The sequence below is a fragment of the Gorilla gorilla genome, chromosome 2, assembly GCF_029281585.2.
Source record: "Gorilla gorilla gorilla isolate KB3781 chromosome 2, NHGRI_mGorGor1-v2.1_pri, whole genome shotgun sequence".
Lineage (NCBI taxonomy): Eukaryota > Metazoa > Chordata > Mammalia > Primates > Hominidae > Gorilla > Gorilla gorilla.
Genome location: NC_086017.1, coordinates 42096299 through 42111276, shown reverse-complemented (window position 1 = coordinate 42111276; position 14978 = coordinate 42096299). Strand labels below are relative to the sequence as shown.

Below are 14978 nucleotides of genomic sequence, written 5' to 3'. Positions count from 1 at the left end.
TATGTTGATCAGGAGTGAATTCAAAATTGGTCTACCATGAACTGGAAGATGCTTGAATACTCATCCCTGCTGCTATAATATCTTGGCAGAGAAACCATTAATTCTCCGTCTGGCATTTGCTGGAGTTAAAATATACCAAAGGAAAAGGCTGGAAGCAAAACAGCAAAACTGGAAGCTGAAGAGAGGCATCAATGAGAGAAGGAGATAACTGAAGAGTAATCCAGGGTATTCTGCTAAGCATTTCATGCACAGCTGTGTTGTTTGGGTCCTGACAACTCTATGAGATACTTTCGAATTGAAAGAATGGCTCACACTGTACATGGTGAAGAGCAGAACCAGAAACTGAACACAGGTCAAATGCATTCAACCACAGTGAGCTGTACTGCCTTCCTGAATCCGCAATGTAAAAGTCAGTCTGAGTGGACTGCAGCTGAGAAGAGAAGACAGTTATCCAAAAATGTGTCCGAGGATACACTCCCAACCTATACTTTTAAAAGAATGTGATTTTTTTTTTTGAGACAGGGTCTCACAATGTTACCCAGGTTGGAATGCAGTGGTGCAATCCCAGCTCACTGCAACCTCGACCTCCTGGGGTCAAATGATCCTTCCGCCTCAGCCTTCCAAGTAGCTGAGACTACAGATGCCCACCACCATGCTGGGCCAATTTTTGTATTTTCAGTAGAGATGGGGTTTCGCCATGTTGGCTGGGCTGGTCTCAAACTCCTGGGCTCAGGCAATCTGCCGGCCTCAGCCTCCCAAAGTGCTGGGACTGCAGGTGTGAACCACCATGCCTGACCAACAATGTATAAATGTTTATTTTTATAAACTTTTAAGACAGCTATCATTTTATTTTGGTTAGGTGAGGTGGCTCACACCTGTAATCCCAGCACTTTGGGAGGCTGAGACAGGTGGATCACTTGAGGTCAGGAATTTGAGACCAGCCCAGCCAACATGGCGAAACCCTGTCTCTATGAAAAATACAAAAATTAGGTAGGTGTGGTGGTGCACGCCTATAATCCCAGCTACTTGGGAGGCTAAGGCACCAGAATTGCTTGAACCCAGGAGGCAGAGGTTGCAGTGAGCTGGGATTGCACTACTGCAATTCCAGCCTGAGTGACATTATGAGACCCACTGCACTCCAGCCTGGGCAACGGAACCAGACTCTGTCTCAAAAAAAAAAAAAAAATTGTATTTTGTTTACTAAAATACCTTTGTAAAAATGGGGAGGAGTCTCCTGAAACTTACGTGAATTTTCCTTATTTGAGAGAACACACCAGGTGCCCAGTACACTGGGAGAAAACACACTCATATGAAGGCACATCATTGTGATATTTTAGATCTCTGGGAAAAAGAAGGTTCAACACATTTCCAGAAGTCGGGGGGTAGAGGGAGATAAATAATTGAAATAAAAATTTTTACAGCCAGGTGCAGTGGCCCATGCCTATAATCCCAGCACTTTGGGAGGCCGAGGTGGGCAGATCACTTGAGTTCAGGAGTTCGAGACCAGCCTGAGCAACATGGCGAAACCCTGTCTCTACAAAAAATACAAAAAAATCATCCGCCAGGCATGGTGGCCCATGCCTGTGGTCACAGCTGCTTGGGAGGCTGAGGTGGGAGGATCACTTGAGCCCAGGAGGGGTAGGTTGCACTGTGATCATACCATTGCATTCCAGCCTGGTGACAGAGTAAGACACTGTCTCAAACAAAACAAAACAAAACAAAATTAAATCAGAATAGCTAAAGGACAATAAAATAACACATTTTAAATTCTGAAGAAAAACATTTTCAGTCTAACACTCCCTACCTAGTTGAACTAGGTATTGTGTACAGAATCAAGCTATTCTGAAAGGTGCAAATTTCCATTTCCACATGCATGCTTTCTTAGAAAACTACAAGAGGCTCTGTGTCCCCCCAGTGGGAGCAAAGCAAGACAGAGGACACTGGACATGGGAAGCAGAGAATCCAACCCAGGAAAGAAAGGAAGAGAATCTTCAGAGTGATGGTGCAGGAGAGCCCAGTTGGCCAGCTGTGTGCAGGCCACCAGGCCAGAGGCTCCCAGAGAGGCCAGTCATGAAGACGATTCTGACAGAATACCCGATGTCTCTCAGCTTCTTGATAGGAGACTTAAACAACTAGGGTTAAATTAGTGACTAAATATCTGGAGAAATTATGAAATGAGAAAAGAGAATTACTAACACCAGGGCAAACAAGAAATTGGGCAGGAAAGGAAAAGCATTCATAGTCTACTCAGTGGGTCAGTTGTAAGTGGTATTTACAGTGTCATAGGTCAACACTGGCTGCTGATCTAACCCAAATCACCTGAAGACTATACAGATGCCCCTTGACTTAACAATGAGGTTACATCCTGATAAACCCATCCTAAGTGGAAAGTACCCGAAGTCAAAAATGCATTTAATACCCCTAGCCTACCAAACATCATAGCTGAGCCTAGCCTATCTTAAACGTGCTCAGAACACTTAGGTTAGCCTACAGCTGGCAGAATCACCCAGCAGCACAGCATGCTGGAGAGGATGGGTGGTTTGCGCTGGTGATGGCGTGGGTGGCTGAGAGCTGACCAGCATCATGAAAAAATATCTACCGAATATCACTAGCCTGCGAAAAGACCAAAATTCAAAATTCGAAGTATGATTTCTACTGAATGCATACTGCTTTTACAACATCTGTAAAGCTGAAAATTCCTAAGTTGAACCATCAGAAGTGTTTGGACCTATATTGGGAGACAGGAAGAGGGTATGTATAATTGGAGGCAGGGAAGAGGGCATCCCAGCTAAAGCCTCATCTTTCAGAGTAGAAAGGCAACGGATAATGTCTACGACTGGGCGGGTGAGGGAACACCAATAAACAGCATTATAAACACGTTGTTTAGAGCTCAAAGAGATGAAGACACTGGGAGAAACTTATATTTCTGCCTGTAGGACCGAATCGTTAAAATATGTGCATAAGGTGGGGCACAGTGGTTCATGCCTACAATCCCAGCACCTTAGGAGGCCAAGGCAGGAGGATTGCTTGAGCCTAGGAGTTTCAGAGCAGCCTGGGCAACACAGAGAGACCCCGTCCCTAGAAAAAAATTAAAAATTATCCAAGTGTGTTGGTGCATGCCTGTGGTCTCAGCTACTTGGGAGGCTGAGATGGGAAGATCGCTTGAGCCCAAGAGGTCAAGGCGGCAGTGAACCATGATGGTGCCACTGCACCTCAGCCTGGGAGACAGAGCAAAACCCTGTCTCAAAACAAAACAAAACAAACAAAAAAGGTGCATAATTAGCTCTGTCAAAAATAAAAACTATAGTAGTAATAAGGGTGATTTTGCTTACATGTTTTCCCATCTTTTTCAAAACGCTTAATGAAATCTAAAAGGATACATGCTAACATGTCAACAGTGATTATTTCTAGTAATGGGATTGTGGGCCATTTACATTTCTTTCACTTTTGTATTTCCTGAAAAAGCGCAGTACACACAGCATATTGATAATAAATCAGAAAAAAACCCAAAGGCGTTATACTTCATGCCTGGCCCAAATCCACCCCAAGGTAGAAGGCCCATCTCCGTCATTTTAGCTTTTGTTTGCGCTGCTGAAGCAGAGGAGCCTGCCAACTCCTTCATTTGCACAGCAAATATTTGTTGAACTCCTAAAAGCCAGGCCCTGCAAAGCGATTCCAATACCTTCAGCTTTTGAGTCTCCTGAAGTCCTCAATACTCGCTGAGGGAACCAGCTGGGAGAGGAGCTAAGCCAACACTTCTCATACCTTATGTGCATTATGACCACCAGGGGCCTCATAGAGCAGGTCCGGGTGGTATCTGAGACTGGGGGAGCAAGCAAGCTACTTGAGGTACACAAGATTTACTTCAGGTTTCTCAAAGGAACCGCCCAGGTCTTCAGTCACTTCTGCACCATGATGGTGTGCCCATTCTCTAACTCCCACATAGGCTCGATTTCAATTCCCAAATATTTAACAAAAGTCTGTGAGAGATGACAGAGGGGCACTGCTGGGGCAGCTGGAAGCTGTCTCAACTGCTTGCAGTTATGAGCACGGCCCTGCAGAAAGGCAGGCCTGGGTTTGAATCCATGCTTCACCATCCACCGGTGTGATTTACGTCCCCTCTCTAGGCCTTCACAGGGGAGGGTGGTCGTTGGATTACACGAGGGTATGAGGACATCTAAAGGGCTTGACAAGATCCTGGTACACGAAGAAGACTCAAACAGTGACCACCTCTAGCTGCTGACAGGACTCCAGTCCTTTCTCAGCTATGAAGGACTGGCTGGGACTTCTGGGAAGATCACGTGAGTTTTCAGCCTCTATGCCCTCCAATGAAGAGAAGAACGCCCATGCCCTGCCTCCTTCCCAGGAATGTTCTGAGCCTAAACCAGGATGTGCACAGCACCATGCAAAAGACCTCTTTGGTCCTAAAATAGGTTATGGCACTCAGATTTTATTCAGTAAAATTTTCCTGACTCACCTCAATGTTACTACCAGGGAGATAATTAGGAAAAGAAAGAAGCCCTTTCCTCTTCCCCTGATCTTAGGAAGCTTTATTTTCAGGGAGGAGGCCATCCACGTGGAGATCAGGTGAGAAAGGCACCAGGTGTCTCTGACACTCAACACAAACTCAATAGCCACTAAGCCAAGCTTCCTCTCCCAGGATCTGCCGCCGCCACCGAGAGGACCCAACAAGCTGAATCTCTCCCACAGCAAGACATCCTGAGGATCACAACCCTTTCTTCCCAGGACAGCCCGAGTTTCTTGGACCTTGTTTAGAGTCTTGCACTTTGGGAAGAAGGCGAGGCTGAGCAAAAACTGTTCCCTAAAGCCCGCGGGAAGATCTGAGCAGGCTCCATCCCGAGAAGCACGGCGGAAGCACGCGCCGGGGTCCAGCTGAGCCCCCCGCCACCCCCGGCCCGTCGGCACTCACGATCTCGGCCACGATGAGGAGGCCGGGCAGGGTGCGGAGGAACTCCCGGTCGTAGGCGAAGCTGCTGCTGCTGGTGGAGAAGTTCTCTGCGAAGGAGCTGGCGGTGGTGGTGACTGTGTGCGAGCGGGCGCGCTGCGGCTCCTCCATCGTCGAGCCACTGCCGGGCTGGCGCGTCCCCAGGGACCCCCGGCGGGTCTGGGGCTGGACGCGCGGCCCTGCGCCCTGGGGACACAGGCGCGGGGGAGGGGAGCGCGGCCCGCGCGGGGCAGGAGGTGCGAGGGGGGCGCCTGCCGGGGGCTGTCCAGGCGCGGCGGGTGTCCCTCGAGTGCGCGGCGCCCCTAGCGCCTCGGTGCGCGGGCTCCCGAGCTGCGCTGGGGCCCTAGAGGAAGAGGAGAGCGAGCGAGGGGAGGCTGCCGGGCAGCCGGGGAAGGCGGTGGAGGACCGGAGGAGGGGAGGGGGCGTGGAGAGGGGCGGGCGGGAGGCGGGCAGGAGAGGGACCGCCCCGCGGAGGCGCCGCGGACGCCCGCCCTCTTCACCTGTTGCCCGACTCCCAGCGGCGGAGAAGGCGCCGCGTCGCACCCAGGGTGGCTGGGTTGGCAGCCTGGCGGGCGGCGCGGAGAAGAGGGCGCAGGGGTCCTTCTGGCCGTCTTCCGCTCCCCCTCCCGGCCTTTGCCTCTGTCAGGCCCCGCCTGGCCCAGGCCCGCAGCCTGTTTCCTTCCACCTGGGCGGGTCGGGGGCTGCGGGCATTGGGGCCCCTTAAGGAAACCCAGGCCTCCAGGGACTCCGCCGCTCCAGGACTCGGCGCGGAGGGAATGACTGAGCGACGACCGAGGCAGGGGGTGATGTGGTACCTCGAATGCTGGGGAAATGGCAGGAATGATGACCCGGCCGGACCTTAGACCCGAGATCGATGAGAGGCCGCCAGCACTGCCCGGGAGACGGCCCGCGCTTCTCCCCCTCCTGCTGCGGCCGCCGCCAGAGCCCGGTGTTATTTCCTGCCCCTCCTGTCGGGAACAATTTGAGGAACCAACTTAATCGCTTGGCTTTGAGGGCGCGACGCTTCCAGGCGCTCTCCGCGGCTCTGTCCCGCGGACCGGTGGAGCCTGGGTGACGGCGCCTGGGCCGGAGGAGGGGAGATGTTTGGGGTCCCTGGCCAGGATGAATCAGCGTAATCGTCCCGTCACCCTCGGGGAAAAAAAATGTTTCAAGAAGGCTTGAAGGGGTGTGATTTGTGTAATGTTAACTTTAGGACAAATGAGCTGTGCTTTCCTGGCATGGGAAGGGGATGGGGGTCCTCATTTAGTGAGGCAGTTTATAACAGGGTCAGGGAAGAACTGAGCTCGGCTGCTTGCGTTTGTCGGCTGTATGACCCAGAGCGAGTGGCTCTAGTTTTTGGACCTCAGTAATGCCGTCTCTAAAATGCAGGCTTTGACAGATGGACCTCTGAACAAAAAGATTATCTTCCGCTTGGTCCCTCCTTCTATTTTGTGAAAGGGTAGCGAGAAACATTTTATCTGGAAGCCACCAAAAGAAAAGGAAATAATCTTTGGCTATAAATCGAGGGTATCTTTGATTCACAGTGAAGGCATTTCTGCTGATCTGTTCCAAGACAGGTTAAAAACGAGATCAGAAGGGACATTTTCTTCACAGTGTCTTATCAAGTATGCTGAGAAGAAAGCAAAAACGACAATCTAATAAAATAAAACAAGGAATTAGTGTCTTTTAAGTCTAGGGCCTAGCCAGGAAGACCTCCAGGAGTAAAAGTTAAGGCTTCAAAAACATGGCAAAGATGTAGATTTGGAGAAATTCCATCCATGTGCATTTGGTAAGCACCTTGGGCTGGTGGGTAAATTCTTAAAATTTAAAATATAGCACTTTTCCCTGGAGCAGTAGTTCTCAAAGTGGTCCTTGGACCAACAGCAGGTAAGTTCCCTGGGAACTTATCAAAAATGCAAGGTCTCAAGCCCCACCCCCAGACCCGCTGAATCAGAAACTCTGAGGGTGGAGCCAGGAAGCTGTGTTTGAACAAGCCCTCCAAAAGACACTGATGCGTGCTGAAGTTAGCTGCTGCTTTAGAGAAACTGTTAATGAGTTTGGGGAAATAAGAGATACATACATGAAATGGCTGGAGGAGACTCAAGCATTATGCATGACATTTAGTGAAAGTAAAAGACGGAGTCTAGACAACTCTATTTCCATAATATTAACAAAGGACAATCCTCTCTTAAAATTCCTGGGGTCAGATGAATTTCTAAATTCAGATTTTGTTTTTCAATTTAGAAAGGTAAAATGTGCATGTACCATATATTACATAATACCTTTGGTAAGGTCTGGGGTGACACTCTAATATACTAATTTTCTGCAAGGAAAATCATGAATGACATAAGTATATGCTTGGATTATCTACTGCAGTGTAATAAATGTTCACAAAATATTAGTGGCTTAAAATCACCATTTTATTTGCTCAGAAATCTGTTGTGTCAGGAATTTGGGAAGGGCTTGGCTGGCAGGTTCTTCTGCTTTGCATGGTGTGATTGGAGTCATTTACTCAGCTGCTTTCAATTGGTGACTTGGCAGGGCCAGAAAGTCCAAAAAGTCTTCATTCCCATTTGAGCATTTCAGTGCCCTTTCAACTTGCCTCTCTCTCCGTGCAACTTGGGCTTTCTAACAGTATGATAAGCTCATGGTGGTTGGACTTCTACCTGGCAGCTGGCTACTGGAAGAGACTTTCTAAGAGGGGCAAATGCAGAAGTAGATCTCTTAAGGCCCAGCCCTGAAGGCTACACGGACTCATTTCCACCACATTCTATTGGTCTAAGCCAATGAATGACAAGGCCAGGCAGAGTCATGCAGAGGGGAAACACATACCACCTGTGGATGGGAGGAGCAGTAAAGAATTGTGGCTGTCTTTTAATCTAGGTGAGATAAAGACAATAAATAGCTTCACATCTGTTTAGGTTATGTTTTTCTACTAAATATGTTTTCTGAAAGCTCAGGAAAAAAATTTTGGTTTTCAGCTTTTGGGATTTCAGAATTACAGAGAAAAAATTATACACTGCTTACTTGAAAACTAGCTGCCCCTTTCCAACTGCTGCCTCCATTTGGGTGATTATCTTCCACCTGAAACTCTACTGATTGGTGCCCATTCTTCCAATAACACCCTTATCCAGTCCACCTTCCATCTTCCTGCAAGAATTATTGTCCTGAAACCCCAGACTAAGGTACCACTGTGCACAGCATAAGGGCCTATATAAGATATTCAGCCTATCTCTTCTGATCCCTTTTCTCAACCACTCTAGAATGCATACTGTTTCAGCCCCAGATACACTTTGCATATATCTCTGTAAGTGTGACCACTTTATGCCTATAGCCAGCTTTTCTCTTAGCCTACAAAGCCTCCCACCTTCACACACAGCTCACAATCTGCGGTCTTCATGGCCCATTTTAAATGCCACCTTTTCTGTGGTTTCTTTGGATTTCCATGAGCTGTTGTTATTTTCTTTTTTGTTTTAGAATTCATTGACTTCATGCACTTCTTTTACAACTTCTCAAGATACATGAATTACCCTTCCTTGTCTGCCCCCTGCTATAGGAGGTACTGAACAAATGCTGAGGCCCAAACTTTTTTTTTTTTTTTTGAGACAGGGTCTTGTTCTGTCACCCAGGCTGGAGTGCAGTGGCATAGTCACAGCTCACTGCAGCCTTGACCTCCTAGGCTTAAGCAATCCTCCCGACTCAGCCACCTGAGTAGCTGGGACTACAGGCAGGCACAACTACATCCAGCTAATTTGTTTTTTATCCTTTGTAGAGGTGAGGTCTCACTTAGTTGCCCAGGCTGGTCTCAAATTCCTAAACTCAAGTGATCTTCCCACCTCAGCCTCCCAAAGTGCTGGGATTACAGGCATGAGCCACCATGCTGGCTCCAAGCTTCATTCTTAAGTGCAGAAAAATGTCAAAAGAAAAGCTAAGCCCTGTGCTCCCATAATGACTTAACGCAGAAGACAGCTTCAAGCTGAGACTTGTGGGAAGTATTTGATTTGTAAAAATGGAGAAGAAAATGGAAACAGGTACAGCCCAAGTGATACCACATGTGCCAGGATGAGCAGGTCCTGTGCAAATTAGTACAGAAAAATCTAAGATCTGATAGCATGGAGTGTAGGGTTAAGGGTTTATGCAGAGTCTAAAATATGGATGCCACAAGGCCATATTACTCAACCAGCCAAAGTTATAAGACACAGCACTCTCAAAGGTCTGTAGGGCCCAGGCCATTCAATGGAAGCCCAGGACTCATTAATAATTGAAAGAAATAAATGGACAGCTTATGACTTCCACCTGCTCTCTGAGAAAGAGAGGATCAAGGGACATTCCCATTTTTTAGGTAATTTTCATAGGTTTATGTTTCTCTTCACTGTTATTCTAGTTTTAAATTATGGTAGTTTCATGCAAGAATCATCAATGAATGTTAAAATTAGTGGGTGAAAGTGTGATGAGAAAAAGGATATTTACATCATCTCTTAAAAAATAGAAGTAACAAAATAACAAAAAGATATATCATTTCAAAGTCTTCAGAAGATACTATTCTCCCTTTGAAATTCATAACTGTACAGTGGAGAAACCTTTGGGATATCACCAGACATTATGTACCTCCTAATATGATGTAGTGAGATGGATACAACATCACTTCTGTGATATTCTTACCAAATGCATAACCTGAATTTAATCATGAGGAGGGAGCAGACAGACTGAAATTGAGGGACAGTTTATTAAGTGTCAAGTTCATGAAAGACAAACACTAAGGAACTGTTCCATACTAAAAGAGACTAAGGAGACCTGACAATGAAATGCAATGTGACATCCTGGATTAGAGCCTGGGCTGGAAAAAGAACAATAGTGGGACAATTGGTGAAATTAGAATAAATTGTGTAGATCAGATAAACATTGTATCAGTGTTACATTGATACAATGACATTGTATTAGTGTTAATTTCGTGATTTTGATTCTTATACTCAAATAAGTGTTAACATTTTGAGTATCAGTAAAAGCTTATATAAAATCTTTTTACTATTTTCACAACTTTTTTTTTTGGAGATGGAGTCTCGCTCTGTTGCCCAGGCTGCAACCTCCACCTCCTGGGTTCAAGTAACTCTCCTGCCTCAGCCTCCCGAGTAGCTGGGACTACAGGCTCCCGCCACCATGCCCGGCTAATTTTTTGTATTTTCAGTAGAGATGGGGTTTCACCGTGTTGCCCAGGCTGGTCTTGAACTCCTGAGCTCAGGCAATCCGCCCGCCTTGGCCTCCCGAAGTGCTAGGATTACAGGTGTGAGTCACCATGCCCGGCCTATTTTTGCAACTTTTTAAAGACTGAAATTGTTTCAAAAAGAAAAGTTAAGAAAATAAAAATAATTACTTATGATTGATTAAAAATAGAGCTGTCTAATCCAAGCAGTAGTTCACACTCTCCAGGCACATTGGATTCTGTGGTTTATCCATCTTAGAACGTCCTGCCTCCCTTCATCTTGCTATTAATACCTGTCTTATAGCGAAAGAAAACAGGAGCTTGGCTGAGAAGTAAGAGTGTTCTTCCCACTCCAGTCCCCAAAGCCACCAGTCAGCCTAGTCCATCTTCAATTTGAAAATAGGAAGAGATGGAACCTAAATCCATTCAGTAATGAACTTTTGGATCTTGGGTGGGTTTGAGTTCCAAGAGGCTCTGTCAATTTGACCGAGGTTTTAAGCCCAAATGACAACAGGGTTAGGCATATAAGGTAAGAAAATAAGTGAATTGGGCCAGATTGTTTTCAGAATGGCCTCTTGAATTGTATTCTTCTGAACCAGACACATTTGGGCTTACATATTAACTTTGTATCAAATTCTTCACTTACGCAAAGAGTACATTCACTTTATTTTTCTCAAAACATATGACCTCCTGGGTCTCACTCTCATTTTTTTCTTTAGTTTGAGACATAGGGACAAGAAATATTTCACTTTCCTCTTCCTATGAGGAAAATAACACTTGGAGAAACTGTGAATGTCATGAAATCAGCCCCAACTTTGAACTCAGCTGGGGCAGAATAGGGAGTTGGGGTGGGCGCAGGGGGGTTTGTGGCGAATAGGAGCACGAATGCTCGAAAGGGGCCATCTCAGTTTCTGCCCCACCTGATTATTGCCTTGTAAGAATTTGGGCCTAGTGTTGACAGAAATCCCAATTTTTATTAATTAATATTGGCAGCTAGTATCCTTTATTTTCAAACACAGTGTGTTGCCTTTGTGGGCCAAACAAACATATCTGAGAACCATCAGTTGATGCCTTCTGATTCAGGCAAAGCAAGAAGACTTTCTCTTCTCTCTCCAGCTGCCTCAGACTCCCACCTCCCTGCAAGGCCCTCCAGAGGCCTCAGAGGACACAAAATTTGGGTGAAGAGGGTGACGCTTAAGAGCAGAGTAGCTGGAGGAAATATTTAGAAGAGTGGTGAATAAAACGTGAAACAAATGGGATGCTGCTAATGGCAGAAGAGGGCTTTCTGAACCAGGGAAGTTTCAGATTGGGAGACTATGGAGGGATGTTAAGAATTAACTTATTTAGAAGTAGGCATTCTTAGAAGATGTAATAATAACTAATTTATTGTTGGCCTATTTTGTGCCAAGCACTATCTTAACTCTTTGAATAATTTTATTAGGTAACTGATTTTAAAAAAAATTTTTCTGTGTTGGGGCAGTGGCTCATGCCTGTAACGCCAGCACTTTGGGAAGCCGAGGTGGGCGGATTGCTTGAACCCAGGAGTTCAAGACCAGTCTAGGCAACATGGTGAAACCCTGTCTCTACAGAAAATACAAAAATTAGCTGGATGTGGTGGTGCATACCTGTAGTCCCAGCTACTCACTTGGGAGGCTGAGGTGGGAGGATCTAGCCCAGGAGGTTGAGACTGCAGTGAGCCGTGATTGTGGCATTGCACTCCAGCCTGGGAAACAGAGCAAGACCCTGTCTCTTTAAAAAAATATTCTTAGGAGTCTTGACCTTGATGAGAAAGATGGATTTCTCAAAGTTCTTTGCTGCATCCATTGGCTCAACATTTATTTATCTAATATGCCACTCACTATTAAAATACACAACTCAATAAGACACTAGCCCTTCCCTTAATGAATAGGTCATCAAGTGAATGAGAAAGACCAGTACATCAGTGATGGGTGGGACCCCTGCCAGGCCACAGGTGGGCCCAGGGCCACCCCCATGTAAGGGGAGGATGGTGAGGTCAGCCTGGGTCTTAGGCAGTTTCCTCAAGGAGCAGCCATTTAAACTATTTTCAAGGGCCATTCAAAGTTAGCTAAGGAAAGAACAAGGGGACAGGGGAGGAAATTCTAGAAAGAGGGACACAACCTGTCCCAACAAGATGCATTATGACCAGTGTGTTTGCTGAGAAATGCAGCTAGAGGGAGTTTCAACCCTCTACCCCCGCAGCATAGGAGACAATGGGTCATCCCTGTTCCCTCTCCATTCCTTCAATAAATGTTCAGTAAATTGTACTTGGCAAAGGGCAAGATGTGGAGAAATTCCATGAATGAGCATTTATGAAGCTTGAGGTCAAACCATACTCACATCCTGTTCCAGATAGGGAAAGGGCACAGGGTATGTGTGTGTGTGTATATATATATGTGTGTGTGTGTGTGTGTGTGTGTGTGTGTATAATCTTAGAAGGGTGAAATACTTGAGTCTTTTCCTGGTCTTCAGACTTTTTACTTTTTTTTTAGCAATTACTGTGACAAATCAGTAGAAAATTTAAATTTTTATATATATTTAAATGTATACACACATACATTTTTCCACAAAAATCAGTAAGAGGACTAGAGGATGGGGTGGGGGTGGGTGGATACACACAGTTAACTTTGTCCTTTGTAGGGTGGCTTAGTTAACCCCAATCAGGTTGCAGAGCAGAAAATAACTGAGGTTTATTGAAGAAAGGGCACGTTTACCTGAAACATGTCTTGAAGGGGCCCATTCAAAGAAGAAACAGCATAAATGACAAGCAGATGGAAACCCATGAATGACTGTGTTTGAGGATGAAGCCCAAGTGAGATGGACATTGGTTTTAGAGAAAAGATCATCTGAGTTTGGAGGAGCTGCTCTAGGAGTTCTGTGGAATGATGGGAAATTGCAAGGCAGTGGCTGCTAAAAATACCTTGTGCATGTTAATAGCACCTTGTCGAAAATCCATGGGCCAAAACCTACAGGCTTTATTTGTATTTTACTCACAAAAATTCTAGGCCCCCTTAAAAGTTCTTGGAAAAGGTGAATATGAAGGTCCTAAAGCTAACGTCTTTTTCTGCCCAAGGAGGAGCAGGAACCTCTCCATCCAAAGCTGACAACCTCTAAAGAAGTGCCACGATAGTTGCAAATTGAAGTCAGAAGCACATCAAAAAACTGGACAGCAGATGAGGCATGGCATCTAATGCCTATACTCTCAGCACTTTGGGAGGCTGAGGTGGGCTGATCGCTTGAGCCCAGGAGTTTGAGACCAGCTTGGACAACATGGTGAAACCCCCCCATCTTTACAAAAACAAAAAAACCCCCCAAAATTAGCCGGACATGGTGGCACATACCTGTAGTTCCAGCTACTCAGGAGGCTGAGGCAGGAGAATCGCTTGAGCCTGGGAGGTTGAGGTTGCAGTGAGCCACAGTCTCACTACTGCACTCCCTGGTGACAGAGGGAGACCCTGTCTCAAAAACAAAAAACAAAAAAAACAAAACAGAGTAATTACACCCAAAACATGCCTCACCAGAAGACTCTCCGAAAGGAACTCATTAGGCAAGCAGTTTATGGAGTAGTTATTTGCTTACCAAGTTCTTTTGCTGTAGAAAGAATTAATTGGAGGGCTCTTCTGAGCCAAAGGAGCCAACAAACATTTAAGTGTTTGTTTATGGACAGTAAACTATTTGAGGAGACAAGATGGAGCTGAGAAATTTAAAGGTGGCTAGGGTCTTTATCTAAAGAGTCACCACCAAGTAACATCAACAAAACATCAACTTTGTACAAAAGATATATTTAAGTATGCATTCTTGAAGAGTTACTGGCAAATAAAAGGTAAAATGTATTACAAGGTTTTTCTGGAAATTCTATTGCCTATCTTTTATAATGCCAAGAATCACTCCTTTGTTTTTTAATTTCCATGTTCAAATCCACTTTGCTGGAAGGTAAGTAACTGGTCCTTTGGGCCCAGCCTGTGGTTGCTTTGGGAGTTGGGGGAGAGGCTTTGGGCCGGGGTAGCAAGGCCTCCATTGCACAAGCTGAAGTAATGTTAGCATTAGGTGTATGACTGCATGACAAACTGTTCCTCCCCTCCCTTGACGTGGTGAATCTGTAACCAGAAAAGCCAGTTAGATCTCCTGACACATTCGGAGGGTGGAGGCTGGTGGGGAAGGAGCAGGGGATGCCTTCATGGGAGCTGCGCTATCACAGTGGTGAGTCCTGATGCCTTGCCTGTGAAGGCCTTCACAACCTTCAGAGCATGATGGCACTGCCAGAGAGAAGAGAATTCACCATGGACACCTAGCCTAGTGCCTGGCAGATGGTAAACATTCAACAAGATCTGGAGAGAGAATGGGGTTAAAAAACGTGGTACTTTTCATAAAGTCAGAATATTATGAGGCCTCCAAATATGGCATTGTGGACAGGTGAGATCCAGCTGGGCACTGAGCCTCACATATTGTTATTATTTTTCTTCTCTCAATCTCTAGGAATGGTGCACATTCGCTTTATCACACAAGGAGGAGTTCTATGTAGGGTTTTTTGGTTTGTTTTGTTTTTTTTGAGACAGAGTTTCACTCTTGTTGCCCAGGCTGGTGGGCAATGGCGGGATCTCAGCTCACTGCAACCTCTGCTTCTGGATTCAAGTGATTCTCCTGCCTCAGCCTCCCAAGTAGCTGGGATTACAGGCATGTGCCACCAAGCCTGGCTAATTTTTGTATTTTTAGTGGAGACAGGGTTTCACCACATTGGTCAGGCTGCTTTCAAACTCCTGACCTCAGGTGATCCACCCTCCTCAGCCTCCAAAA

The 14978-nt window shown here is 46.0% G+C and overlaps 1 protein-coding gene across 2 annotated transcripts in view; it reads right to left on the bottom strand.

Moving 5' to 3' along the window:
- Positions 1–5608, bottom strand: part of CMTM8 (CKLF like MARVEL transmembrane domain containing 8) — a 131392-nt gene extending 125784 nt beyond the window's left edge. Inside the window, exon 1 of one of the 2 annotated variants that reach the window (XM_004033797.5) lies at positions 4931–5608. In XM_004033797.5, the coding sequence (XP_004033845.1) occupies positions 4931–5077 (147 nt within the window). In that variant the 5' untranslated portion in view covers positions 5078–5608. The remainder of the gene's footprint in view (positions 1–4930) is intronic. The other variant, XM_055383351.2, reaches the window with a different exon arrangement.
- Between the last annotated feature and the right edge of the window lie 9370 nt (positions 5609–14978).